General features: G+C 38.4%; 1 protein-coding gene across 9 annotated transcripts in view; it reads right to left on the bottom strand.

Annotated features, from left to right (window-relative positions):
- The window catches only part of PTPRM (protein tyrosine phosphatase receptor type M), a 495,513-nt gene that overhangs the window by 81,700 nt on the left and 387,264 nt on the right, over positions 1–26,549 (bottom strand). For 4 of the 9 annotated variants that reach the window (XM_075084710.1, XM_075084708.1, XM_075084706.1 and 1 more), the window contains 4 exons: positions 19,650–19,801; positions 17,074–17,148; positions 16,821–16,847; positions 11,799–11,983 (listed from right to left, as the gene is read on the bottom strand). In XM_075084710.1, coding sequence (XP_074940811.1) covers positions 11,799–11,983; positions 16,821–16,847; positions 17,074–17,148; positions 19,650–19,801 — 439 coding nt within the window. The remainder of the gene's footprint in view (positions 1–11,798; positions 11,984–16,820; positions 16,848–17,073; positions 17,149–19,649; positions 19,802–26,549) is intronic. The other 5 variants (XM_075084711.1, XM_075084707.1, XM_075084705.1 and 2 more) reach the window with 2 other exon arrangements.

The raw sequence follows: 26,549 nt of genomic DNA on the forward strand, positions 1-26,549 counted from the left end.
ACTGATGCAAAACCAAGCAGCTGGAGAACAGCAGTAGCCCTACAAGAGTGCAGGCAGTGGCATCACTGAGATCCGCGTGATGGGTAACTGAGGAAGCAGCCGCTACTGTAGGCAGAGGTGATGGCAGGAAACCAGCAGGAGTAAAAGGAGGCTTGCCAACCCCCCTGTCTGCCCAACTACACCCGCCAGATTTTCAGTGGACTTAGAACTCCCCACAGAATCTTTTGGGCCCATCACATCAGTATCTTGTAACAAAAAAAATCATTCCTGCTAGAAAATGATGATCATCTGTTCCACTGACAGGACAATTACTTAAACACTACAGCAAATGTCTAAGAGGTAGTCTTAGTTAGAAAACTTCTTAAAAGATACACTGAGCCACAGGCTAGCTAGGTAAGAATACAAATTTTCATTTCCTGAAAAATTTATAATGCCTATTTTAACTTATTTAAAACAAATGCATTATAAAAAATAATGCATATTTTAGGTATGCTGTGGATAAACTGCTGCTAAATGAAAATTCCTATTAGCTGAATTATGCTAATTTGATTTGAAAAGTGTTCCCCTCACTTTACAAACAGCCAATAATAATGCTCTGATCATGTAATCAGCAATGGACTAAAATGCCTAATTATTTGTAGTGAATAAATACAATCCATAGAAAACACATAGGGTGTATACATAATTAATAAAGAATAGATTATAATTGCATTTAACATCATTTGCATAATTTAAAATGGAATAACTACATGACTGATTTTTTATGTCTTTTTAAAGGGCACTAATGAAATATGAAGGAGCTAAGGAGGCTTATATGAGTAGGAAGTAATGAATAATATCTTGAACATTAAAGGACAATATATTATTCTGTGCACATAAATGGGACCGATTCATTTTTGCAGGTGCAATGGGAAAAGTATGATACATCAGCAGTTTTCAAAAGTAAATAATATGTTAACTGAAGAAGGGATTACGGATTCTGATCAAATATTCAATGCCTTATTTGAATAATTAATAAGTCAGCCTGGTGCAATTATGCAGCATATAGCCTGCAATGTTTCAAAAACTTTTCTTTCTTTCAAATCATACTAGTCACTAGCATATAGAAAGTTTAACCTATCACCTTATCGCTGTGAGCATTAAAGCCATTCTTGCGGATTTCCCTCTGGAAACCCACATTATGAGTGAAATTAAGTTCAGTGGCCTCATTTAGTTTCCTACCGTGGTATTCAATAGCCCATAATGACGCATAGATTGGCTAAATCTGAAACCAAATCCTGATTTTAAAAGGTACAGAGAGAGCATATATTTGATAGTAGCAAAAGCATAGTAGCACAATCACTCAGCAAAAATTACTTGCCTAGCAGACAACCAGAGTAAAAGATATTCTGAGAAGTCTGCTTAGTACAGTTTGGCTGTTTCTCAACCTGTGGCTGCTGAAGGGGAGGAAGACAAGGCAGGCTGGAGAATAATGGTGCAACAGATTTCATGTGCTAAAATAGTGATGTGTGAGTGTCGGTTATTAAAAGAATCAGCGTATACCTCTGTGTACATCCAAACATGAGGAAGCAGTGAGATGGAAAAGGTTCATTCTTCCCATTAAAATTATGTAACCCTTGCGTTAATTACTTGGACTTATCAGATGTGGACACTGGATTTCCAAAGATCTGCTCAGTGCCAAGTTGAAAACAACCAGTGAAACTTGGAAGCTATTTCTCTTATTGCTCCACTTCGACAACGCGCATAGCCACAAATCTTTCCAGAATAGATCAAGGGACTTTGCAACGCCTTCAGAGAACAAAAGGTATTAATGATGGAGTTACAGGTCAGGAAAAAGGGGAGAAAAATTAAAACAAGTTTTGAAAGACTTCTGTGGCAGCTGGACCCAAGATGGGAGAAAACCCACAGCTTTCCAAAGCAGATTGAAACTTTATTGCCATGCGATGATGAAGGACAAGAGGCACACCCACAAAACTGCATGCAACATATAAAATGATTCCATTTTAAATGCTTAATTAGACTCACTCATTAAGGATCAGGAATAACATCAGAGGTGCTTATCATGCTTTACGTTACTTTTTGATTTTCAGTCCAGCTATGCTGAAATATGAAATGAATGTCTGCTAACTATCTGAGCATGGAAAAGACTCCCAGGGCATCTTCACGAGCATGGGAATTGCCAGGTTATAGCCCACTTTTTATTTCTGATAGATTTTGTTTTCATTCATATATTTGCCACCACATACACCAGGACTTCCCGACTCAGTAGAGGCAGAGAATGATTAAAACAGCTGCCAGAGCTCCTATATAAGGACAACTGCATTCAGTTTATCCATTCAATTGATCAGCTTAAGCATCTGTATCTCACAGCTTTTGAGTGGACCAACACTCTTCTATGTGGATCAATACCACCACTCTCTGTTTTAACTGCTGAGAGGGATACAATGGTGATGAAAGATGCACTTAAAAGCTACCAGGCTTTCCTTAGGACACTGTCTAAACTTTACATATGAGACTGAGTCTGGTAGACTCACATGGAGAAAATCATTGGGCTGAATTAGGCATCCTTATTCTTGTTAGGCATCCTTGCTGCCTGAGAACGTATACAGTTCAGACTGTTCGGGCTACCAAGAAGAAGAAAACAGGAGGTTCGCACCCAACTAAATCACAGACTGATCTGTACCAAAAATAGCTGTGTCACAGCAGGAGCAAACAGCTGCCTACACCCCACTGAGAGTAATCCTAAGGGTATTGGAAGAGTTCTAGTCTATACACCTCTGCAATTTTATTATTCAAACAGATAAAACCCCAAAGCCTTTCTAATGAAGCCACGACCTGCCTAAATCTATAATCTGTGGTAAGAATAAATTCTAATTAAACCTGCTTCAACAAAAACAAATTAGAAAGCTGTTTCTGCATATACATGCACTTTTATTTAAATTGGAGGAGAAGGCATTTAGGGAGAGTTGGAGAAGGAAACAGTGAGATTTAGGAAGTCCTGGGACACCTTGATCACTGGGCAGTCAGCCACACTGCAGCACAGGGCAGTGTCATGTGAATGATATTATGCATTGTGACAGCACTTCTCATACATCTGAAATCTGTTAAGAACAGAAATTCGCAGCTATTAAGGATAGGCTCAGAACTGCATAAAACTGGCTGACACACCAACAGACATTCAGCAAACTCAGTGTCTCTCCTCTGAACCGAAAAAAAAACCCCAGACAAACTCCTATTAACTGCCACCCAGCTAAAATTGTTGACAACTGATTTTGGCTGATCAACAACTGGAAGTGATCTATTCTGCTACGAGACTTATTGAAATAGAAGGGACATGGCATGCACTGAAAAGTTGTGACAATAACAACATAGGCTATTCACTAGTGAATGCAGTTTCTGGTTTGGGATGACTTTATTTCAACGATTTGGTATCGATCTGGAGTACCTTAGGATTTCCAGACTGAACCATGCTTTGTGGACATGGCAGCTGCTCATTTTTACTATTACTTTTGACCTCTCTAGATATGATCTCCCCAGTGCCGAGGCTTCCAGTGTCCAAGAATCTGGGATAAACCCAAGCAGGAACAAGTTACCTGCAATTCATGAAAGGCTGCTGCAGATCCCACAGCAATCTGAAGAACTAGGTTCTTCTAAACACAGTCCTTTGATAAAGGAGAAATACCTGTCTCACATAAAGGACCTTTATATCACCATTAGTTGTGGTAATCCTTCATTGTGCATGGAAAAGAACACTTACATTGTCGATAAACAGACCACTACAACTTTCTAGTATTAAATATTCAACTGGGTGTTCAAGTGATTGTTCTGAGCCACATCTAAATAGATGAAACATTCACAAAAAATGATAGCCATGATCTCTACAGATGAGTATTTCCAACAATTTTCACCCATTTTCACAGGACAAATTCCCACTTTTTTACTTCTGTTTCTATTTCTGTTATGTTTACAATCGCTAATGAGTTTTCTTATTTTTACAAAGATAGAAAGAGAGACAAACAGTTACCTTCTCTCAGTTCTAGAGGACGCAGATGATGTCCTTTGTGTATTTACACTGTGGACTAATGCCCGCATTCCCACCCAATGTTCCAGAGTCTTTCTGCTTTCTTTGTAATTCGTGTCTTGTGGGATAGAAAATAACCTGTACTGATTGTGGTATTGACTGTCTCAGCTGGTGTTTCAGAATATCAAATAAAATCAGAGAAAAAGGCACGATAAAAATGTACAGGTTAGAGGTGAGTCAGGCCAGTTGCAGTCACAAAGAACACATGCAGAAAAAGCTGCACCAGCTGGGTCCTGCCAGTAGCTATATCAACATAACATCAACAAAATACTTATTTTTCCTTCTATTTTCAAGATTTTAGAACAGGGCCCCAGAAGCACAGGGCTTAGAAGTGTCACGTGGCAGCAAATTTGTCTTCCAGCTGGAACCAAAGAGAAAGAAAAGCTGTGACTAGAGGACTGGGTTGGAGTGATAGGATTCTAGTCTGTTATGCCTTTGCACAACAGCAGGAAATGGAAACTATATCAGACTTCCGTCCTAGGTCACACATTTATCTAACAGTGGTCTGGAGAAAACAAAACCTTAAGCGAGCACCTGTGGGGTAAACTCTCTCCGTGAAAAATTTCCTGCTTGCCTACAATACTTTCTGTCCCCAAAACCAAGGATCTGTATTTCTGCTGATTTTAGAGAGGTTTTTTTCTATTTCGATTCTTAAAACCATTTTCTATTTACCCCAGATATTTCACTGGCCAGTAGTACACTGTGTGAAAAAACTTTGTTTTTATGGACTATTAACACATCTCCCTGTGTATCTTCTGAATTTCTATTTCAATTAACGTATTGCTATGAAGGTAGGATTTCTTTCATAATGCCAGTCAGTCTCAACACTCACCTCCAAATCCATTTTGAATTATCCATTTTTTTATGATCACCTCTGACCACAATCCCTCAAGGTATAACCGAATAGTGACCATGACCAGATAACCTGTTTTAAAATACTTCTATCAATCTATAACAGGTGCTATGAAGTGCTAAACTGAAATGAGTTGTTTAACATGCATTAGATAATATATTTCATGTTCCTGACCTTGATAGGCCCTCTGAGCCTGTATCCTCACAGGTATCCATCTATTTAATGGCAGTGATTTAGAGATTAATACTGTTACATTGGCGCAGCCCCTCAGAGTGGAGACCACGCATAAAAGGGGCATAATCAGTACAGTTTATCTTGACAGTATGTCACTGTATTAGGAATAGTATTGGTTTAATGGTATTAGTATAAAATCATTTCCTGACTGAAACAGTTAACTGCCACAAAACTGTGAGAAAGGATGTGTGAGACAGGAGGGGAGGAGAGGGAAGACGAGGGACACAGTGGGGGGGAAAGGCCTTAAAGTTAAAGCTACATGGAGGAACCCTTTTTTAAACTCTCCTATTGATGCAGTCCTGTTAGCGACAGTAAGTGAGGCTGATCCGAGCAGGATACCCTTTGCAAATCCTGGCTTTTCACAGAACCTCTGGTTTGGAGATAATGGAAGCTCTGAACTCCCTGTCATGGAACATAATGTGAAATTGATTTTGCAAGGCTTTATCTACACAAAGTTGCACTGGTTTAATTAAAGGTGTGTTTTTAAATCAATTCTGTTAAACCAGTCCAAGCTCCTGTGTGGACACTCTGAAATCGATTTGAGACTGTCTTATGTCAACTAACCTTAATTTGGCAAAGAACCAATTTACACTGAACAGGCACCAATTTTTGCTGATCCAGAAATAGGGTTAAAAATAAATCTTATTTAAATTGATAAGATTTTGATGAATTTCTCTGTTTCTGCCCTAGCTATGCCAAGCTATGCTGGCCTCTAGTAGCCCAGACCATCTGTTTAGGAAGATGAACTCACTTCTTTGCATCTATGTGTTTATGGCCTTTTGACAGATACAAGTCCTTGCAAAAGAATACAGTGTAAAGCACTGTGAAACTAGGGACACTAAAACAAAAAAGCATCAGGTGTAAAGAGAAAGAAATGATGAATGGTAGAGACCACTTTTACCTTCCTTTTCTATTTTTTTTCTGTAATTCAGGAAGGAGGTAAGCAATGAGCCTCCTTCATGATCAGTCAAAGCCCTCTAACACCATAGAATTGGGGAGCAGCTTAAATAACCCACAATGAGTGTAGGGGTGCATGTGAAATCAGGCCAGCGTTATCCTGTCAGTCTAACATTGCTAACATTGCCAAAATCTCTCCTTTCTTAAAGGTCTGGCAGGGGATAGAAAGGATTTTAAAGACCTACTGCAGACTAGCTGTGTGGAAATTTTCTTGAGTTCAAGGATTTCTGTGCAATCCCTTCCAATCATTCACACTCCACTAGGCCGCAAATGAAGGTCTGCATTTGAGTCCACAGCTTACAGAAACATATCCATGTTATTTCCACACCTGAGAAACACATGGGAAAATGGGCAGTGAACTTGTTACCGATGTGCCGCTAAGGACACATCTGTATTTGCTCTCATTCTACAGGCATAGCTAGACACAAAATCAGAAGCTGTACTGCTACATCCAAGAGCCAGGGCCTGATCCTGCTCTAGGGAACATAAGCCTTTGCCCATGCCATCACAGGAACAGGGCCAGGCTGTGGGATGTTTCCTTGCTGACGTTCAGCCAAAGCCTTTTCAGCGATGAGAGGCAAAGTATCAAACCTTCTCCCAGAAGGAGAACAAAAGGGTGCAACCCTGCAAAGCACAGCATTCCCCCAAGCCCCTGTATATTGAGTGCTAAAGATACTCAGTATCTCAAGTGGGTAATCCTAATGCAGAGTTGAGCAGCGAGTGACTATACCAGCCTGCAGTTGCTTAAGACAATTTTTCAACCTTTATCCTTTGTGTCAGTTATGCTACTCCAAAAACTCGTGCATGAAGCCAATAGGTATTAAAACTACACACATGTGCTGAGATTGTGACTATAGCCTTAATTACTGACAATAGTGGCCTAATTATTAAGTTTTATTTTAAAGCACTTAAAACTATGCACGACAGTAAGTGCTCTGTATCCTTGCACTCCTCTGAAGTGCTGCTAACGGGTAATGTGCTACTTTACTTTCGGTTCAGTTCAGCAGATTTATTTTCAGAGAGAATCCTGTGTGAATTTCTCTTGAATCAAACTCTTTCCCTGGTGAGACTATATAATCCTGCTGTCTTGTTAGAGCAAAAATCATCTATGAGACTTCATTCAAAATAAATCCCCTGCCAAACTATTTCTTCCTTTTCATTTGGACAGTTATCCTTCTGATAATTTATAAGGAAAAAATTCTTTCATTCAACCTTGTAAAGAGGACAGTATCAGTCCTGACAGCACCGTAAACAAAGATATCTGCAATCTTAGCAGTGCTAGAATATATTGGGCAGTTTTTCATTACATATGGAGGAAAACCAGCAATACTGCAATATTTCAATGGAAAAAAAACCTGCAAAGATATGGCTAGTTGTGGTTCATTCTGATTACAAACAATTTCCATACATAAAGAGGACCTTTTCAGATGCAGTTGCAGCATTATAAGTCCCCCTTCCCTGCCACTGTTAATAAACTGCACCCTAATGTATTGCGTCTACTGGCATTAGTCATGACTACACCTACTGTCTGTAATGGGATGCCATTCATCAGCTTGGTAAGCCCAAAATTAAGTGATTTTCCTGGAAACTGTTTCTCAGCAGCATCATTTGATCCGCTGTAGTTAAAAAGCCATGTCATTGGCTGCATTATAAATTCCATTTTACAGTCATCTTTTTTTTTTTTTTTTAATAAATTAATTGTAGCTTTCCTCTAGGCTTAATGCTGGTATAAAAGGTTTTGGCTGATGAGCAAATCTTTTCCTAAGACAAGAATTTTCAATTCTATCATTTTTAAATAACAGTGGCATAAAAATCTCAGGGGAACAAACTTGTTTAAGTCAGCTACACAAATGAAAGTTGACAAGTGATTAGCTCCTCTGGGAATGAATTGGTTTCTATATTTTAGGGGAAAAAAATGTCATCAGTGACTTTAGAAGTGGCCTGAAGCATGGGCTTTGGAAGTCTAATACTACAAATACCAGTTTAAACAATTACATATTTAAGCAATTGTTATAACGTGGAGTTGCCATGAAAAAGCACAAACTTCAAAAAAACTACCATTTCTGCAATCAAAATGCAAGCAGTGTGCACACTTTTAAAAACTCAGCAATGTATTAGTAATTGTATTAGTCTTCCTGAAGGACCTGCAACAGTGAACACATTAGTTCCTACCTTTCATAGAATCACAGAATCATAGAATCGTTTAGGCTGGAAAAGACCTTTAAGATGATCAGGTCCAACCATTAACCTAACACTGCCAAGTCCACCACTAAACCATGTCCCTAAGAGCCACATCTATATGCCTTTTAAATACCCCCAGGGATGGTGACTCAACCACTCCCCTGGGCAGCCTGTTCCAATGCCTGACAACCCTTTTGGTGAAGATATTTTTTCCTAATATCCTAAACTTCCTATGGTAAAGTAGAGGCCATTTCCTCTTGTCCTATCGCTTGTTACCTGGGAGAAGAGACCAACACCCACCTCACTACAACCTCCTTTCAGGTAGTTATAGAGAGCAATAAAGTCTCCCCTCAGCCTCCTCTTCTCCAGACTAAACAACCCCAGCTCCCTCAACCCCTCCTCATAACACTTGGGCTTCATACCCTTCACCAGCTTTGTTGCTCTTCTCTGGACATGCTCCAACATCTTTCTTGTACTGAGGGGCCCAAAACTGAACACAGTACTCGAGGTGTGGCCTCACCAGTGCCCAGTACAGGGGCATGATCACTTCCCTGCTCCTGCTGGCCACACTATTCCTGATACAAGCCAGGATGCCACTGGCCTTCTTGGCCACCTGGGCACACTGCTGGCTCATGTTCAGCCGGCTGTCAACCAGCACCCCCAGGTCCTTCTCCGCCGGGCAGCTCTCCAGCCACTCTTCCCCAAGCCTGTAGCGTTCCGTGGGGTTGCTGTGACCCAAGTGCAGGACCCAGCACTTGACCTTGTTAAACCTCATACAATTGGCCTTGGCCCATGGATCCAGCCTGTCCAGATCCCTCTGCAGAGCCTTCCTACCCTCGAGCAGATCAACACTCCTGCCCAACTTGGTGTCATCTGCAAACTTACTGAGGGTGCACTCGATCCTCTCATCCAGATCATTGATAAAGATATTAAACAGAACTGGCCTCAATACTGAGCCCTGGCACTTGTGACTGGCAGCCAACTGGATTTAACTCCATTCACCACAACTCTTTGGGCTCAGCCATCCAGCCAGTTTTTGACCCAGCAAAGAGGACACCTGTCTAAGCCATGAGCAGCCAGTTTCCCCAGGAGAATGCTGTGGGAAATGGTGTCAATGGCTTTACTAAAGTCTAGGTAGACAACATCCACAGCCTTTCCTTCATCCCCTAGGCCGTCACTCTGCCATAGAATGAGGTCATGTTGGTCAGGCAGGACCTGCCTTTCATAAATCCATGCTGACTGGGCCTGATCACCTGGTTGTCCTGTGTGATGCCCCTCAAGATGATCTGCTCCATAATTTTCCCCAGTGCCGAGGTCAGGCTGACAGACCTGTAGTTCCCTGGATCCACATTCTGGCCCTTCTTGTAGATGGGCATCACATTTGCTAGCCTCCAGTCATCTGGGACCATCTCTGTTAGCCAGGACTGCTGATAAAGGACTGGTAGTGGCTTGGTGAGCACTTCTGCCAGTTCCCAGTACCCCGAGGGTACTCCCTTGGGTGGATCCCATCTGGCCCCATAAACTTAGACTTGTGTGTGTCTAAAACTTAAGCGTGATATATTGAGGCTCCAGGGCAGTGCACACTTGTGCATGCCCAAAAGAGAAACTGTTGCTTGCTTACAGGGTGGAAGTAATTTAAATTACTTTTGCTCATTGTCCTCCTCCCTTCTCTTTCTATCAGATGAAAGAATAAGGGGATTTTTTTTCTGGCTTCTACTTTGAGAAGACATGAATTAAAATTGAATCTGTATCATTCTGCTTCTCACTGGCTATGTCAGAGTCTCATCACAGTAGGACCCATTTACACCTGTTCCTCTGATTTCTCACATTCTAGTTTCCAAGGAAAGGAAATTTAGGACTGTGTACTGGGTTGGTGATGCAGTACAATTTGGACAGATTCCTTAACTGGACAAATGGATACTATCACATCTGGAGGCCAATACAGGCTCTGTTAGGTCTAGCCTGCTCCTGGAAATGGGAGAGGACGGGCTGCTGGTGACCATTATTTGCCTCTTAGACCCTACAGCAGGGAACACTTTTTTTAAAAATCTAATCACATCACCTTAGATCTTATTCCATATAATGTATTAAAAGTTAACAGAGTATTCAGAGGTGACAGCTTCAAGTCTGTCTACAGATCAGACTCTACAAGTTCTTATGTAGTGCATCTTCCTACCTGATCAATTAAAATTATCTCACAAATTCTCATACACTCCTATGACAATTTTGACAATTTATAATCCAACCCTGTGGGTCTATCTTATGTATTTTCCCTCTGTGAAGCTATATATGTATATGCTACTTGTTTTTTGGGTTCAAGTCCACTGAACTCTAATCCTGTGGGAAAATACTTGCTGTAGACATCAACTCATATTAGAGTGCTCCTGTAGGTGATAATCATTCACAAGAATAAACTTATTAAAATCTGAGCTAAAAGGCAGAGAAAAGTGGAAAAAGGACATTAATTTTTACACCCTAACAATCCAAATATTGGACCTAACCAGGTTTTAATGAGTCTCAAATCCTCCCTCATATTAGACAAGGAACCCAGGTTGGTAAGTCTCTGCTCATTCAGATATATGATTTGGATGAGGACTGGTGCATTCTTGAGACTCTTCAGCAAAACTAAGCTTTTGAGGTCAGGCATACTATTACCCTTAATTTTGGGCATGAGGTCAAATTCTGCTTGGTTTTTGTCTTTTTCACCTAGCATACTGACTCATCTTACAAGGAAGACAGGATCTGCAGTGCAATGTGCTGCGTTCCTATCATATTTGCCAGGATGTAGTGGTCATGATATTTAAGATTAAGATGATAACAGGGAGGAACAGGTCACTCTAGCATGCAATGAAGAAACAGAAGTTGAATTTTAAAAAAAAAAGTAAAAAGAGAGACTATAAGTTCATATGAAAAATAATGAGGATTAGAGATAGCCTCCAGCTAGTGGGAAATGATTCAGGCACCACAGAATAAATTTTATAGCCCTATGGGCCTCTCTGAAGATTTGCACACTTCCTCACTGTGATGAATACTATTATGCCAAGAAATACTGCTTGTAGAACTTGATTTCTAAGCTAATATCATGTTACAGGGTAACTGTGATTAGACAATCTGTGATGTAGAACTTTGGAAAAAAGCTACATTGTGCAACAGTAAAAGAAAAATATGGCAAGTTCTGTGAGAACGCTAGTGGACCTGGGTTTTTTTTTTGTGGGTTGTTTTTTTTTTTTTTTAATATGCAGCTTTATGCAATTAGAATTAGGCAGAGATACCCAAGGAACGTTTTTATGTCTCACTTCTTGTCCCGGCTTGTTACAGTCAGAAAACTTGCTCACTGTAGAGGTGATCCTGTCCATTCAATATCTTCCCTCATGCAGCACTTGGCTTACTTGGTTAGGTAATTATTTTTCCTGCTCTGTCGTACAGGTAGCAGACAGATAAAGTCAACAGTGCAGAAGACATAATAATCAGATCATTAGACCTGACACTTACTTCATACTCCTCTTTGAATCCATAGCCTTCTGCACACTTCATCTGGGTGATGTGCTGTAGCAAGTCAGCTACACGGATGGCTGGATGAAGCTGTCCAGTCTGGTAGGGCACATCCACTGGATCACGCTTGTAGGTGTGGGACTGGACCAGGCTGCTTGTGTCACTGACCATCGTATGGGTTTCATCTAGAAAAAGAATATCTCATAATGTACTGGCTCATTTTCACTTACTAATAGAAATATAAATTCAACAGATTTCTAGAGGAATGGCAGAAATCTGACACCACCAGTATTGCTTCTGTCTGTGAAGGCTACACCAGAAGAACAGTAAATCCATGGAGCAGTTTACACAGGGAAATTGCAAGACTGATTGAAATGAGGCAAAGTCCATGGTTCTACAATGGAAGCATTGCAGAGCAGTCCGAACTCTAATATCGTTTTAAATATCACTAGCTGATTAGAAACAGGTTTTAAATTAGGCATTTGGTTCTAAACTGCATAGAAGTTTCATTCTGAAACTTCAACAAGTCCCATGGAATGAAATTGGACTTGTATTCTTCTTAGATTACTGAAGTGCTATATTTTACACTGCAAATTTAGAGCAAATGTTTGGAGTGAGCAAAATAAAAAGATGCACAAAATGGCTTATGGTTTCATCAAGCTAGGACTGCAATGGAAATGTAGATCTGATACAACATTTGGAGACAAACTACGAGAGGACAAATGCAAAGGATCATCTGATCAGGAAGAATGTCTTGGCTGGCTGCTGAACATGCTTTAGGACCACAGTGTATCATGAGCCATCACATAAGGCATGGAATGTTATATGTCAACTGACATGCAAGCCAACAAACAGGAGAACCCAGTGGGCTGGTTAAAATTTTTATGAGACACATACTCTCCCAACCCTCCACATCTCTTCCATGGGGCAAATGGGCAACTTACCATTGATTGGCACTTTTAAGAAGATACATATCAGGAGAAAAAAGAGGAGGAGAAAAAGGAAACAGGGCATAAGCAACAGTACTACATTAATAATTACAGGTAATTTTATGTTTGTAATTTAGTCTTTACAGAGTGATTTCCTAAATGAGTCAGATTCTGATCTCAGTTTCACAGTATAAATTAAATGTACTGAAACCAAGGTATCTTACTGTGAGTCAATTCACACAGATGCAACTGAGATCAAAACTTAGATCTAGCAGTAAATAGACAGATGTGAAAGTGCACTTTACCTAAGGAAGCAGTATGACTTTCTTTCTACTTAGATGGACTTGTAAAAATTTGTTTGAACTGGACAAGAAAAAAAAAACCAACCCAAATTCTAAGGTCCAAGTATCATCATAAATACTTCTTCTGGTTACCAAATAATAATTTTACATATCTCAAAGCATTTTAGTTTTTTAACTGAAAAGGTAAATGTGGTGCTTTCAGTTATTCAGACTACTCCTCAATGGCTGCACATTAAACATAGCAAGGGGTTTATAAAAGTACTATATTTATTAAAAGATTATTACTTTGTAAAATATGTTGTATGAAAGGGAAGCATTAAAATAATATTTCCACATTCATAAATTAGTTATAGCAGAAAGTTCCACAAATACTCTGGATGAAAAGGTCCCAGATTCTCATGTACACACTGAAAATACTACTATAACTCATTAAAGGTGAGATTCTGGTCTTAGTTATACCGCTGAAAATTGATGTTAAAGCCACAAAGCTCAACAAATTGTATTTCAGGGATGATTTTAGGTTCTCTCAATTCACATTGATACTAAGACACGTGAAATCTGGTCCTCATTAAGCATATAGTCAATATGAACTGTGCATTTAAACCTAAACCAAAAATAACAATGAAAAATTTATGGGTATGAGTATGGACATTTCATTACTTTTCCTGTCAGTTTGCTAACCTGATCTAACACAGAGTAAAGGGATTCATCTTTTAGTCAGAGATTTTGACAGCTTTTGTTCATTGTGTGATAAAATTGTACTGCAAAGCACCTTGGGATGCATGGCATGAAGCGTGGTATACAAGTGTAGGTACAGTATGTTGCTGTTGAAATGGCACCTGAAAACTACAAGGTGGCTAAGACACAAAAGACAAAAAAAGTGTAGGAAGTTGATCATGATTTTTTGGGTGGCTTATTTCAATTTTAGAAACAGGCAAGAAAACTTGGGTTTTTTTTTTGCAACTACAGAATTCCTTGTAACACAGACTCTTAGTAACTAAGATGAAGGCAAAGTTATCAGATAGCAGGGTCTTGTGCTATGAAAGCAGCAGTTTAATCCCTATGAATCTCTTTCCTGTGAGCTCCTTTGTTTTAGACTGATTTTCCCCTCTCCATTTATCTCTTATAGCTGCATTAATACTATTTTTCTCTCTTTGGGAGTGATCTTTTGTTTTAAATAAAGTGTGTTCAACCCTTGGTTTATAGAGTACATTAGGAGACACGTGTATTATATTTTTTTGCTTTGCCTTTGAGCACTCTAGTGTGAGTACTTCAGGCTTAATAGTCCACTGTTTTTCAAAGGGTGAGCTCCTCCAGGTGCAGTGTTCATATGCAACAAGAAGTTTGTCCATCTTAAGTACTTCTACAGCTGCAGTTTGTCTACTCTCCACTTACTCATTCCAATAGAGCTGTACAACACTTATTAAATAACATATCTATTTACTAGTTATATGAACTCATGGCATGGAAGGTATCTGGAAACCCAGCCCAATGTCTTTTCTGGGCTGAGACTCTTTTCTTTCCCCAATTTCAGAAATATGCACATCAGTGATACTAGATGAACATGACCTACGCTCATGCTCAGCAGCTATAAATGTAACTACTGTTATATAAAGTGTTTTTTTAATCTCAGGCTTTCACCTAAGTTATTGGGTTACGCATGAAAGTTTTCCCTCAAATGTAAGAAATCTTCCTTATATCGGAAACTGAGAAGTCCATGTGTCTATTGTCTTTTGTATCATTTAAAGAATTCACCACTAATTATCAGTCTCTTTTTTTTCAACTGGCGAAGAAGTTCTAATGTCCATGAATAGTCCAAAGACCTGGCTGTATGTAAATCTGTAAATGGTAAGTGTGCTGTGGCCTTTCTAGCAGATTTTGAAAACTAAACTCAACCATTCACCAGACTTATACCCTTCCCAGGAGGTCACACTGAAAAGCTCATTTAGTTCTAACTACAGCCTTGACCCTGCAGTCTAACACAACTTCTTTGGACATTGGAAGACAGCAAGAGCAGGTATTAGTTGCAATTAGAACTCAGTATTTTTTATTAATAGCTATTTTCTTCTACTGACTCAAGCATAGCTGATTTGATTTAGCTCAGATAAAACACTATTCCTATACAGACAGTCATAAACACATTCTGGGAGACAGACCTGGTCTGAATGGAATACCAGTCATAAAAGGGTACTAAATTTTTAATATATAATGTTACAAAAATATTAATTTTCCACTGTGGAATAACTGGAAGATTTTCTGAGATAAGTAAGCACAGGTTGCTGTAGACCATAAATATCTAACTAATTCAAGATTTTACAGATTTAGTAATGAATTTTTTTCCCAGTGTTTGTCTGATATCTGAACTGCTTGCTTAGAGATTATTTCTTGTGGAAAAGAAAAGCTAACAAATAATTTTATCACCACTATTATATAGCGAAGCATCACAAAAAGTTTTTCTCCTGATAATAGTACTTTTCTCCTTGCACACCCACAAGGTCAGAAAGAACATCTACTGGGTGGAGCGTTGAATGAATGCTAAAGCACACACAAAAAATCTAACATCTCAGGCAGTTAAAAGGCACTGCAAATTTCATTTGCATGCAGATTATTACATTGTTACAGTCACTACCGTTACCTTCTTCTACATTTACATAATGTATAAAAATGCACAAGTTCCTTCTCCAAGTTATCACGCTGAAATGCACTGTGCTAAATATTCTTTCACAATATCAAATGTTCAAGATCACCTTCCTAAACTTCTGCTTCTTATAAACTGCACTCTACTTTTACTTAAGCTGGTTTAACTGACAGTTTAAGGACAGGAATGAGTTAAGGGGTCTCATATTTTTTTAAAGTGATTTGAAAAAAAAGAGGAGAAAGAAAAATATTTGTTGTAAAATTATCATTGTAAAAAGAGTAAATAGATAGGCTTAACATTGGAGTTTCAATTCTTGCTACAATCCACTGTTGCATTTTGACTTATTATTTTAAAAATATCTCCCTGTTTAGTTTAAAGTTAGTATGAGAAGGGGGTGCAAATGAATACAAGCCACAAAGTGGTTGGAGTTACTCAAGCATTGAGAATGCAATAGTGCCTCATGCTTATTGTTTTATCACTGTGCAGAAACCTCTCTCTTTTTGCCATTGGACAGTATCAGGTTTTCAAAAATTCCCAGTGGAAATGCTTTACACTTTAACAGTATGTTTTAACCTACAGTTCTACTTATTTCATTCCTGTGACATCTGATGTATAATATACTATATACTCTGTCATGTTATCATTTTGCTGTTCAAAATACCATCTCTCCTCTGAAACTTGACTTTGACAAGCATGTCAGAAACTGTGTGGTATTGTGAGAAGAAATGATAGCTGGTGGATGGCCAAAACTGTATTTTGTCTGATTTTCTGTATCATGAATAGTCTAATTAGGAAAAAATGTTATTTTTAAGAAGTGACATCTTCAGTTCTGAGATAAAACAGAAAAAAATGAGGGAAACTATTTCAATTGCTGTGATAATCAAATTCTTTTGTGTCACTCCAAATACATGCATAAACATTTCCTCGCAAATCCACTTGTTAAAATTATTTCTCTCTTTTCTCCCCTAACTTGCACTATGACGGTAGTCATCAAGCCAGATAACTGTCCTTAGCATTCTCAGTGTAGCCAAGCCTGCCACCCCTCCCTTTAGCATAAAACTCCAGCTTTTTGCATAGTATTGTCTGTACCCCAAGAACTGTGACTTTCTAAATTACTTCAGCAATAAACTTTGATAAAGGGAAATTTTCTCACCTAAAATTGCAGTTGGCACAAATGGATCTGTCATACATCATTAGCAGGTCAATGCAGAAAAGGTAAAAAGAGAGAGAACAGTAAATGATTGATAAATGTTCCTGAGTTTTCTTTCAGAAAGCTACTATAAGCAACCAGTATGTTGGTTGTATATGTATTAAATTCCTACAGCAAGGAGTATAAGAACATAATAATATATACTTTTTTTATGATAAGGTCTACATAGGGTGGAAACCAAGAAAAAAGCAGTTACCTGGGTAATAAGAATTAGGCACTGTTGTGCTCAATGTGTTAGTTTTCATTGTAAATGAAGATGGTGAAGATACAGCTGCAAAGAGAAACAAAGCTGGTTAGAGACAGCAAAGTGATGTGTGGCTATTTAAGCTGAGTATGTGACTGACTTGGTTTAGAGTCTGTCCTGTTGTGTTTGCTGCACTGGAATCAGGACCTAGGGAAAACCAGGTGTGTCTAGTGGATAAAATAGCTCATTGAATTTGATCAATTCTCTAAAAAGAAATGCCATCAGAGAAAGCACTTTGATAGCTGATGACAAACATACTTCTTAAATCACAAGATTAGACTGAATACTGATACTTGAATAAAGCCATTACAATGACAACAGGTGTTTTTGACAGAAGCTTTGATCATTAGTAAGTTACTTAATACTGTAAATAGTGTATGCAAATATTCTACTAGAGTTCATTTTTTCCTCTCCTTTTTGATTTGTTCAGACAGGTGGATAATGTGTACACAGATCCTATTATGCCCTGAATATCACTCCTTGTTTAACAATGGTTTTCAGGGAGTGATACATAAATCAACCATTTGTAAAACCTATGGGAAAACCCAATGCAACAAATTAAGTTCAGCTACTTCCCTGGTATACAAAGGTCATGTGAATTACTGTCGTAAGCACAGATACATTCAACAGGTGGGAGTTAATCACAACATTTTACGGGATGTTCAGCCAAAGAGTCATTAAAGGCTTTTAAGCAAAGCTTATTGCAAATTCAGCCTTACTTGTTTGTCTACACAGCTCAAATTCAGTCAGATCAGTGAATGTAAGTGCATTCTGGATACCTATAAACGGGAACAGGAATTTGTGAAACAAAAGTAGAATTGAGGAAGACAGGATCTGATGGATGAGAAGGAGTGAGATTACTCCTGCTAGCTTTCATCCACCTTTTTTTTCGTTGATCATACAGTTGCCACCCTTGTTAAGATGGAGCTATCTGAAAACTGGCTTAAATAATGCTGGCGGTTATCACTTATCCTATAAAGGAATATATCTGAGACTACTTTCATTTGATTATGTCTCCTGAATTACTGGAGGGAAAGAATAGACTGGTATTCCTTTTGGGTATGGATGCAGAGTTTACTTCAGGTCAGGGCTTCTTCAGCTAATAAAACTGCCAAGGTACAGAATGCAGCCAGGATAATAAACTTTCACAGGAAGTAGGAACACTCTAAACCTCTTGAGTACAAGACCTTACACAAAGATTATTCCTGAAGACTGTCAAACTGCTTCTTCTGGTGACCACATTTCTTATGGAAAGTCTAATTAGAGGTTCTAGGCCTCAAGTGGTATAAAATACTTGCTACGCCAATAATTTCGAATTGGTTTAAGGTAGTTCACATAAATAGGATGCAATTTCAGGAACTCATTGTAGCTTCTTTGGTTGCTGTGGCCATTCAGTAACGCCATTGGAAAACCACATGATGATGATGGAAGATGAAGTCAAACCCCTTCATCTCTTCACAGAAGTAAGCAATCTCATTAACTACAATGGTATATTCTCACCAGAAAGGCAAGTCAGATTTTAAAAGATCTATTTCTAAGCAATTTCAAAAGTAACACAAACTCAAATTAACATTGCAAATTCTGAGCCTAATGCTCCGTATAAAGATCACATAGTATTCGTAAAATTGAGCTCGTCAAAGATAAATTCTTAAGCTTATTGAGTGGGAGTTGGGCCTTGCATACTGTTAGTACTTGAAACAAAATTCAATCTTTGACAAATTCTGAAGATATTAAAAAACGATGTTATATAAGAAAAACTGAGGTTCCTTAAGAACTACAAAAAACAAGGTAGTTTTTTGAACATAGTCATTCTTTTTTTCATTCTTTTTAACAATTATAAAAACCTACTATTTTTCCTGGTCTTTGTTTAGTGCTAACCCCCAGACTGGAGTAAGTCCTTGACTAGAATTCTAATACAGGAAATTTTATATGCCAAATTTTATTTATTTTCAGGGTAGATCCAAGAAGACCCAGGATATCAGAGAATCTCTTATGAAATTGCAGAACAGATAATTCCACTGAGTTCTTCCTTTAAAAAAGCAACAGAAAGAGCATCATCTAGAATTGGAAATAATAAGAAAATCAGATCACCATTATTAAGTTATGACATTCAAAAATAAATTTCACCTACAAAAAAAGGAGTGAGCAGGGGAAGTATTTGAAGGACTTGGGACAGCATAAGGGATATAAAATTTTTAACATAATGGAGATTGGAGAAAGGTAAAACTACAGCTGTTTCAGTAATGTCTTTGCTCTTCTGCTGAAGAAAAGGATGGACAGAAAAAAGCTCAATTATCCTTATTATTTTTAAAGAAGTCTATTCCTGATGTCTGTCTTGCTCATTCAAATACACACTGTAATGTGCTGCACAGTGGGAAGCTCTGGGTCCCATGGATTTTCCATGACTGAGTAATGAGGAATATTTTAAAAACCATTTGCACCTTTCTTCCACCTTCCAAAAAAAAAACAAAACCAGAAAAAAGTAAAGTAAAGAAAAGAAATGAAAGAAAAGAAAACAAAAAACTTACATCTCCCATTTAGATTGTGGGTGTCCATGAAAGAGAAAGCTTCGTCACAGTTGGTGCCTTGCTCAGTGTAGCTTTTATCCATTGAATTCACCATCACTGTCATTTCCTGCCGTGTACTACTCAATGTTTCTTTCCGCTTTTTAGCCAATTTTCTTAAGAAATGAATGTTGAGAAAAAAAAAGAAAAAAATACTCAGTGAGCATACATAGTATTCATGTTGTTTAGATCAGTATTGTAGTTTGTAACCACATTATTAAGCAACATATTTACAATTATTCCTGCTTTTCTGGAAATTTAAATTGATTTCATACCCATGTCTTTGAACGGCATCTGATAATCAAGGGGTAGTTGCCAATGCCCTGACTTATGGTGAACAGCACCTTAATCCTTCTGTACCACCACTGAATTAAAGGGGACTACTTGGATACAAAGGTGATGTGAGCTACTGTATCAGAGGCTACATCTGTTTAAATACATAAATAAAAATGATAGAAGATTTTACTGGAACTGACAAATCAGTAACAATTTTCACTTCACATACGTAGAACTGTCGAGCTGTTTCATTGAGACACCATATAATACAGCTAAATGGTTTACAACATACTGTATAGTACATTTGATCTCTTAACACACTTTGCACAAGCAAGTGACATTTTAAATTGACTTGCATTTCTAAAGACTATTTTCTGTCACTTTTGATTTCAGGAGAATTAGTCACAAGAGTTAGTTGCTTCTCAGCAGGAATGGCCTGTCAGAGACAAGGCCTTGGTATTGATACTATAATAGTGATTCATTAAGCTATAGAACTGCTTTGGACGCATATACTTCTTTTTTCCAGATCTGTCTGTTTCTGTCTGACCTAAAATCTCACTCTGTCTCCCCCAGAGTTACGCTTAGCTGCCATCACAAAATAACATGACCAAAACTTTTGATTTTTCCTTCAAGCTCTGTGAGATGTCTGTGATCCTGGTGATGGTGGCTACCATACCCATTTGGCTTGTTTCCCTGGCCTGCAACTCTGTCTTAGACCAACACTTCCTCCAAGTCCTTGCCTACAGCCCTAATTTAAATTTTCCCGATTCCTTCTGTATAGTATCTTCAAGGTATGGGTTTTACACAGAAATAACTGCTCCACAGACTTAGATCTTCTCATATCTATTCGTTCAATGACTTTTCCTCTGTGAAAAACATAATGAGCCAGCTCATTTCCATCCACCAGAAAGATATTTTAGGTATCTTCAACCAGAACTTACAGGATCGTATTATCTCCTCTGTGTTTCTTTCCACTTCTAGAGACCTACTGCATCACGCATAACCACCTTGTGCTAACTCACAAAGCCTTTCTCTTTGTTAACTCTCAGTCAGTATGAAAAAATTATTCCCACCACAGACAAAAATTCTTAAACCAGCCTCCACTAGATTTTCAAACAAGCACATGTTTGTCTCCCCTCACGTTGCATGGGAGGAGCTTTCCGTAAACCTCCCTACTGATAGCTCATTATTCTGCTTCAGATCACTGCCTGCAGACACACTTTGCAAAGTACTGATATGACTGCTCACTATGCTGATCAGTATTGCCTCAGAGTCTCCCCATGTTCCCCATCTACCTACCTGTTGTCTCTCATCTTACACCTAGACAACAAGGCTGATGGATTGCTACTCCATTCCTGAGGGCATATCCCCACGACTGAAAGCAACTGAAGTACTTCGCCTCAAAAACCTGCTACAGTACCTACAGTTATGAGAAGTGTGTACCCCTCTGCTCATCCCAGCTCAGAACTCACCTGTGTTAGCTTGAGCAACCATGAGCACACTAAATTGTGACTGATGCTTAGGAGGAGAGCGGTTATGGTCAGTTGGATGGCAGCCACTTGTGGGACTCTGTACTACACTAAGCATTTAGATGTGCAACAAAACTCATCCATCAATGGTCATTATTAGGGATTTCAAAATTCACTAATGATAATATTACAGTCCCATTAAGAAAGAGTGTAAAGACAGATAAACAGTAGCAAGTCACATCCTTCCTGTAGATGAAGTTTAACTCCTGATTTTGTAATTTGGAATATCATTGGTTGACAGCAACAGTAACTCAAACAAAGGTTTTGTTTCTAAATTTTGACTTAATTTTAATTTAAGGACACTAAATGGAGGAACTAAACAAGTCCCTTTCTGACCAACACTAACTTACTTTGTAGACTTGATAACAAAACAGGTTCATTATTACTTCACAGTGCATAAATGCAGAAGGGACCATTAGATAATGTAATCTGAATCCTTTTATATCAGAGACAGTAAAATTTCACTCAAGTACCATAAGTAAAACAAAACTCTTACATCTTTGGAGCCTTCAATCTCCCCCCTCATTCATATCTAACTGTAATGAATGTGTAATATATTATTTAAAGTAGAATCTGGGGTGTATATCCTAATGCATGAACAACTTAATGGAAGACCTTTATGAGGAGAGGCTTTTCAAAGTGATAACATGAAATGGATATGTTATTTTGTCCTTCCACCCTTAGCTCAGATGGCACACAGTAAATCATGCATGGCTCCTCTTCTGATCGTCTTTAGCCTTAAGCTGAAAGTACATACAGCTGCTCCCACCACCTGCCCGACACTGGGCAATTCCCAGCTTAGCTGGTTGTGAAACCAGACCCTGTACAGTGACAATGACAGCATCCACATTGTCATCACTGAAACTTCATCCATGAGGCACGTATCGTACTTATTTTATTTCATGGCTGTGCAGACAATAGGAAAGTACTTCAGGACGATTCAGCACCAGAGCAATGCTTCAGGAAGGCATGCAGAAGCAGCTTTTCTTCATGAGACTTCCCTCTCTTCAGGCTGGAATCAGGAGCTTTTCTTTAACCAGCTGCCAATCCAGATAACTATCTAAACACTGCATACTCACTAAAGCCAGCAAACTGCAGCATATAGTGGCCTTCCTCTACCCATCAGTGGACCTGTGAGTGCGATCTCTAATCACAAAATCTTTAATTGTTGTCAATCTCACAAGTTCAGCACTTTCTCCAAGAACTCTTGCATGTGAACAATGTACTGGTGAACAGGTAACAACTCTTTCTTAACATTTTTTTGGAAAAAAGATACCTGGAGAATTGCCCTGGGCAACATTATAGTGATACTGATCCATATGTGAAAATCCACAATGTGGTAAAATATGTGATACCAGCCACTCAGAGGGATTACAAAACCCCCCCATGCTCTGTGGAGTGCACATCTCAAGCATCTGCCATTACAGGGAATGTCCTGAATGTCCTTTATTTTACAGTAAAAATTGTATTCTTCCCAAGGAAAGCCAGAGTTCTTGCTTATTACACCAACAACATGAAGCTCAGATTTTATTAAAAAGTCAGCTAATTTTCTTAAAGAAATTACTCTAACATTTTCTCATTTCCTTTGCTTTTGGTTTTGGTCCCATAATCAAGCTATAGCAGATTGTTTTTATGACAGTAACAACTGTACAGTACTTCTCAATCTGAATCTAATTCTGGAAATAGGTCTTGTGGGAAAAGTTCAAATCCGAAACAACTGTTACAGGAAGAGAGTGATACCAGCCAGACTTTTGTACTGTGAACAGAAACACCCACTGGACTTAGCCAAGTAAACTTTAGCTGAATATAACATTTTTTACATCTGCAGTTTTCAGATATTGCTGAAAGTATTGCAGTTCTGCAGTCTCTGCAACTCATCCATTCCTTGGATCTCTCAATCCCTGGGAGGCTCTAGCTATATAAGATTTAAGAAACTCGTAAAACCATGGTACTTCACATTACCATCACCACTCATCCTCTTAGATCTGAAGTAAATTTTTGGGGAAAAAGACTTAAATATTTGACCATCTTCACCCACAGAAAAGACTCTTCATAGCTACTCTCTGTTGTTTCCTCATTCTTAAAGGAAATTCGATCTACCACCAAAGGAAGAAATAAAATAGATGGAAGCTCCCATGATGATGACCTAGTATAAAATTCTTTATGTAGGGAAAACAAAAATGATCAGCTTATCACACAAATAGTGTAACCATGACTATATGAGGAAAGAGAATATAGTATACCAGTCTCAGAAAAGAGGACCATGTTATTCAGAAAAATCTCAAGACTAGCTAGGAACTGTTGGTATTTTAACTCACAAGAACTTGTGAGAAGTGAGCTGGTGTAATGCTAACAGTATGGGAAAATGCAGAGCAGACGAATATACAGACTCCCCCCAAAAAACTGTGTGGGATTTTGGGTATTGTTTACTCTGTTCTGCCACAAATATTAACAAAATCAGCCTAGGAAAATAATACGCTAAAGGCTTCGTCACAGTCTGTCCCCATTTTATCTGCCACCATTAAACTCTTAAATGCTGCATCTTCTCCTGTACAGTCCTTTCTAGTTGAAAGGATCACCTTGTAAAACTTCTGCAAGCCTGACTCAATGCCTTTCTCAAAATCCTCCTCCTCTGTGATTTCTTCCTCAAACCCTCCAACAAACCAACGGAAATAACTGTTAAGTCGATGCTGCATTATCAGCCTCTATTTGGTTCATTTTCCATCTGCTTACCGCTATCCATTTTCTCTGTCCTGTCTTGACTTAAATAACAAGCTCTTTGGGACGTAGCTTGCCTTTTCCCTTCATGTTTATGAAGCACCAGGCACAATGAACGAGGCACAATGGGACACTACCATAGTTAGGGGAATGTAACAACAGTAAAAATAATTTAAAAAAAATGGTGACTAGGGCTGATAACCAGAATCAACTCAAGCTCTGAAAGAAATGTGCCTTTGATTTTAATTTAGGAACAGTGAGAAAAGTGTATTTATTTGAACCAAGCAAAAGCACTCACTTTCTTCTTCCCAATTCCAAACTGAGTGGTACTCCCTATTTTGTATCAGTTTGCCTCCTTTCTTCCAAGCAAAGAAAGGAGAAACAAGATGCTGCTACTTTCCACAGCTCCAGAAACACACTGCCATCAACAATATATTAATAAACACAGTGAGATGAAATTTGTAATGTTGTTGCTAACGGAAGTGGGCTTAATTTTTTCCTTTTAATTAAGTTAATGAACTATTGCACTTATTGTAATTTAAGATAATATAGCTTCTTCTTATATACATATTGTTTCAAATTTTACTTCTCTATTTGTGGACAGGTCACAGAAATGGTTCTGATAAATAAAGGATGGGGGCTTTAATGCAACCCACTTGTGTGATGCACTTGTAGTTACAAAAGCTGTTAACAGTTTGCTCACCAAACCTCTGAAAGAATCTAAACTATAATCAGAAAGATCCATTAGTAAAATAATAGCTGGTTAAAAAGATATAATACAAAGGGTAGGACTAAATGGTCATTTTTCACAACAGGGACACATTACTAGTGGGTATCCTACAGAAGTCCACAATGGGATTTGTACTATTCACCGTATACACACTGATCTAGAAAAGGGGTGAAAAACATTGTTGTCCACAATTTTTAATTGGTAGTAAGAATTAGAAATAAGGTTAAAAAGTGACAAATTTATCTCATGAGGTAGAGTGACTGTATATTCGCCTAAGATAAAATTCAGTATTGATAGAAATAGAGTCATGCATATGGGAAAAACTAATCCTAACTATATACACATAATATTGGGTCTAAATGATTTCATAACCAACGTAAGAAAGAAATCTGGTAGTCACTGATTCTCTGAAGACAAAAGTTCAGTGCTATGTATAGTCAGAAAGGCAAAAAGTCAGAAATAATTGGGTAAGGAATAGAGAACAAAATGGAAAATATAATGGAGCAAATGTATAAACCTATGGAGCTCCCACGTTTTGAACACTGCATGCAGTTCTGCCATGTGCCTATCCACACAAGATTTTCTCAAACTAGAGAACATATACAGAGAGGTGATCGGAAGATCAAAGGAACGGATCCTACCAGAAGAGCAGTAGTCCTTATATAGGTAAGGAGTCCCCAGTTTAAAGAAGAGGCAGTTGAACTCGGAATACAATAAAAGTATATAAAATAGAAAAGCATGTAGAAAGGTAAGAAATTAAGAAAGAATTACCATTTCTCACAGTGCAGGAACCAGAACCAGAGGGTATACAAGAAAAATTTTTAAATATAAAAGTAAATACGTTCACACAAAGCAAATAATTACGGAACACATCACCACAGGACTTTCTTGAATTCAGGTATTCAGCACGTGCTTTGAGACTTGCTTATAGTGACATCATTACAAACTCTGCTTATCTGTTCCTTGGTTTCTGCTTTGTATGAACAACTACATCAGGTCATCCGGGTTTCTGCAAGTAAGGGTTATAGCACCAAACCCAAGAACCCAGGTCAAAGGAGGCATCACACTGACAGATCTTTTTGCTGGTGCAGTGGCTGAGGGGTAACACTGGTGACTGACTGACAGTGTGAGAAAACTGGAGCTACGGGGTGCATCAGATTAATGTAAAAACTTTTATTTGTAATGGCCTGACTCTCAGCTTACAGAAGTAGTTAATTTTGTGATTACATTTTAGTCCTTGTTTGCCCACCTAAGAAGACGTCGATGCATTTTAGTATGTTTGACAGGCTCTTCAGAGAAGGCTCTAGGCTATGGCAGTAAAAGGAATTTGAGAAGCTTTGGCAGAACTGTATGTCTGCAAAGCTCCTGGCTGCACTATTTCTGGCTCAAGTTAGTCACTGGTCTTGGTCTTCAGAAAAATGCACCCACACACTTTAAAAAAAAAAATTCCAACACTCCCCTGCCCCTCCAAAGGAGAATAAAACAGTAATGAGATGTGAGTAGCAGTATTTTTCAAAATTTACCATTATCTAATTTTGACCATGACCTTGATTATTATAAGTGATGACTCAGGCGATAAGATGTCCCATTCTACTCAACTGAACTAAAGAA

Source organism: Phalacrocorax aristotelis, chromosome 2 (genome assembly GCF_949628215.1).
Source record: "Phalacrocorax aristotelis chromosome 2, bGulAri2.1, whole genome shotgun sequence".
NCBI lineage: Eukaryota > Metazoa > Chordata > Aves > Suliformes > Phalacrocoracidae > Phalacrocorax > Phalacrocorax aristotelis.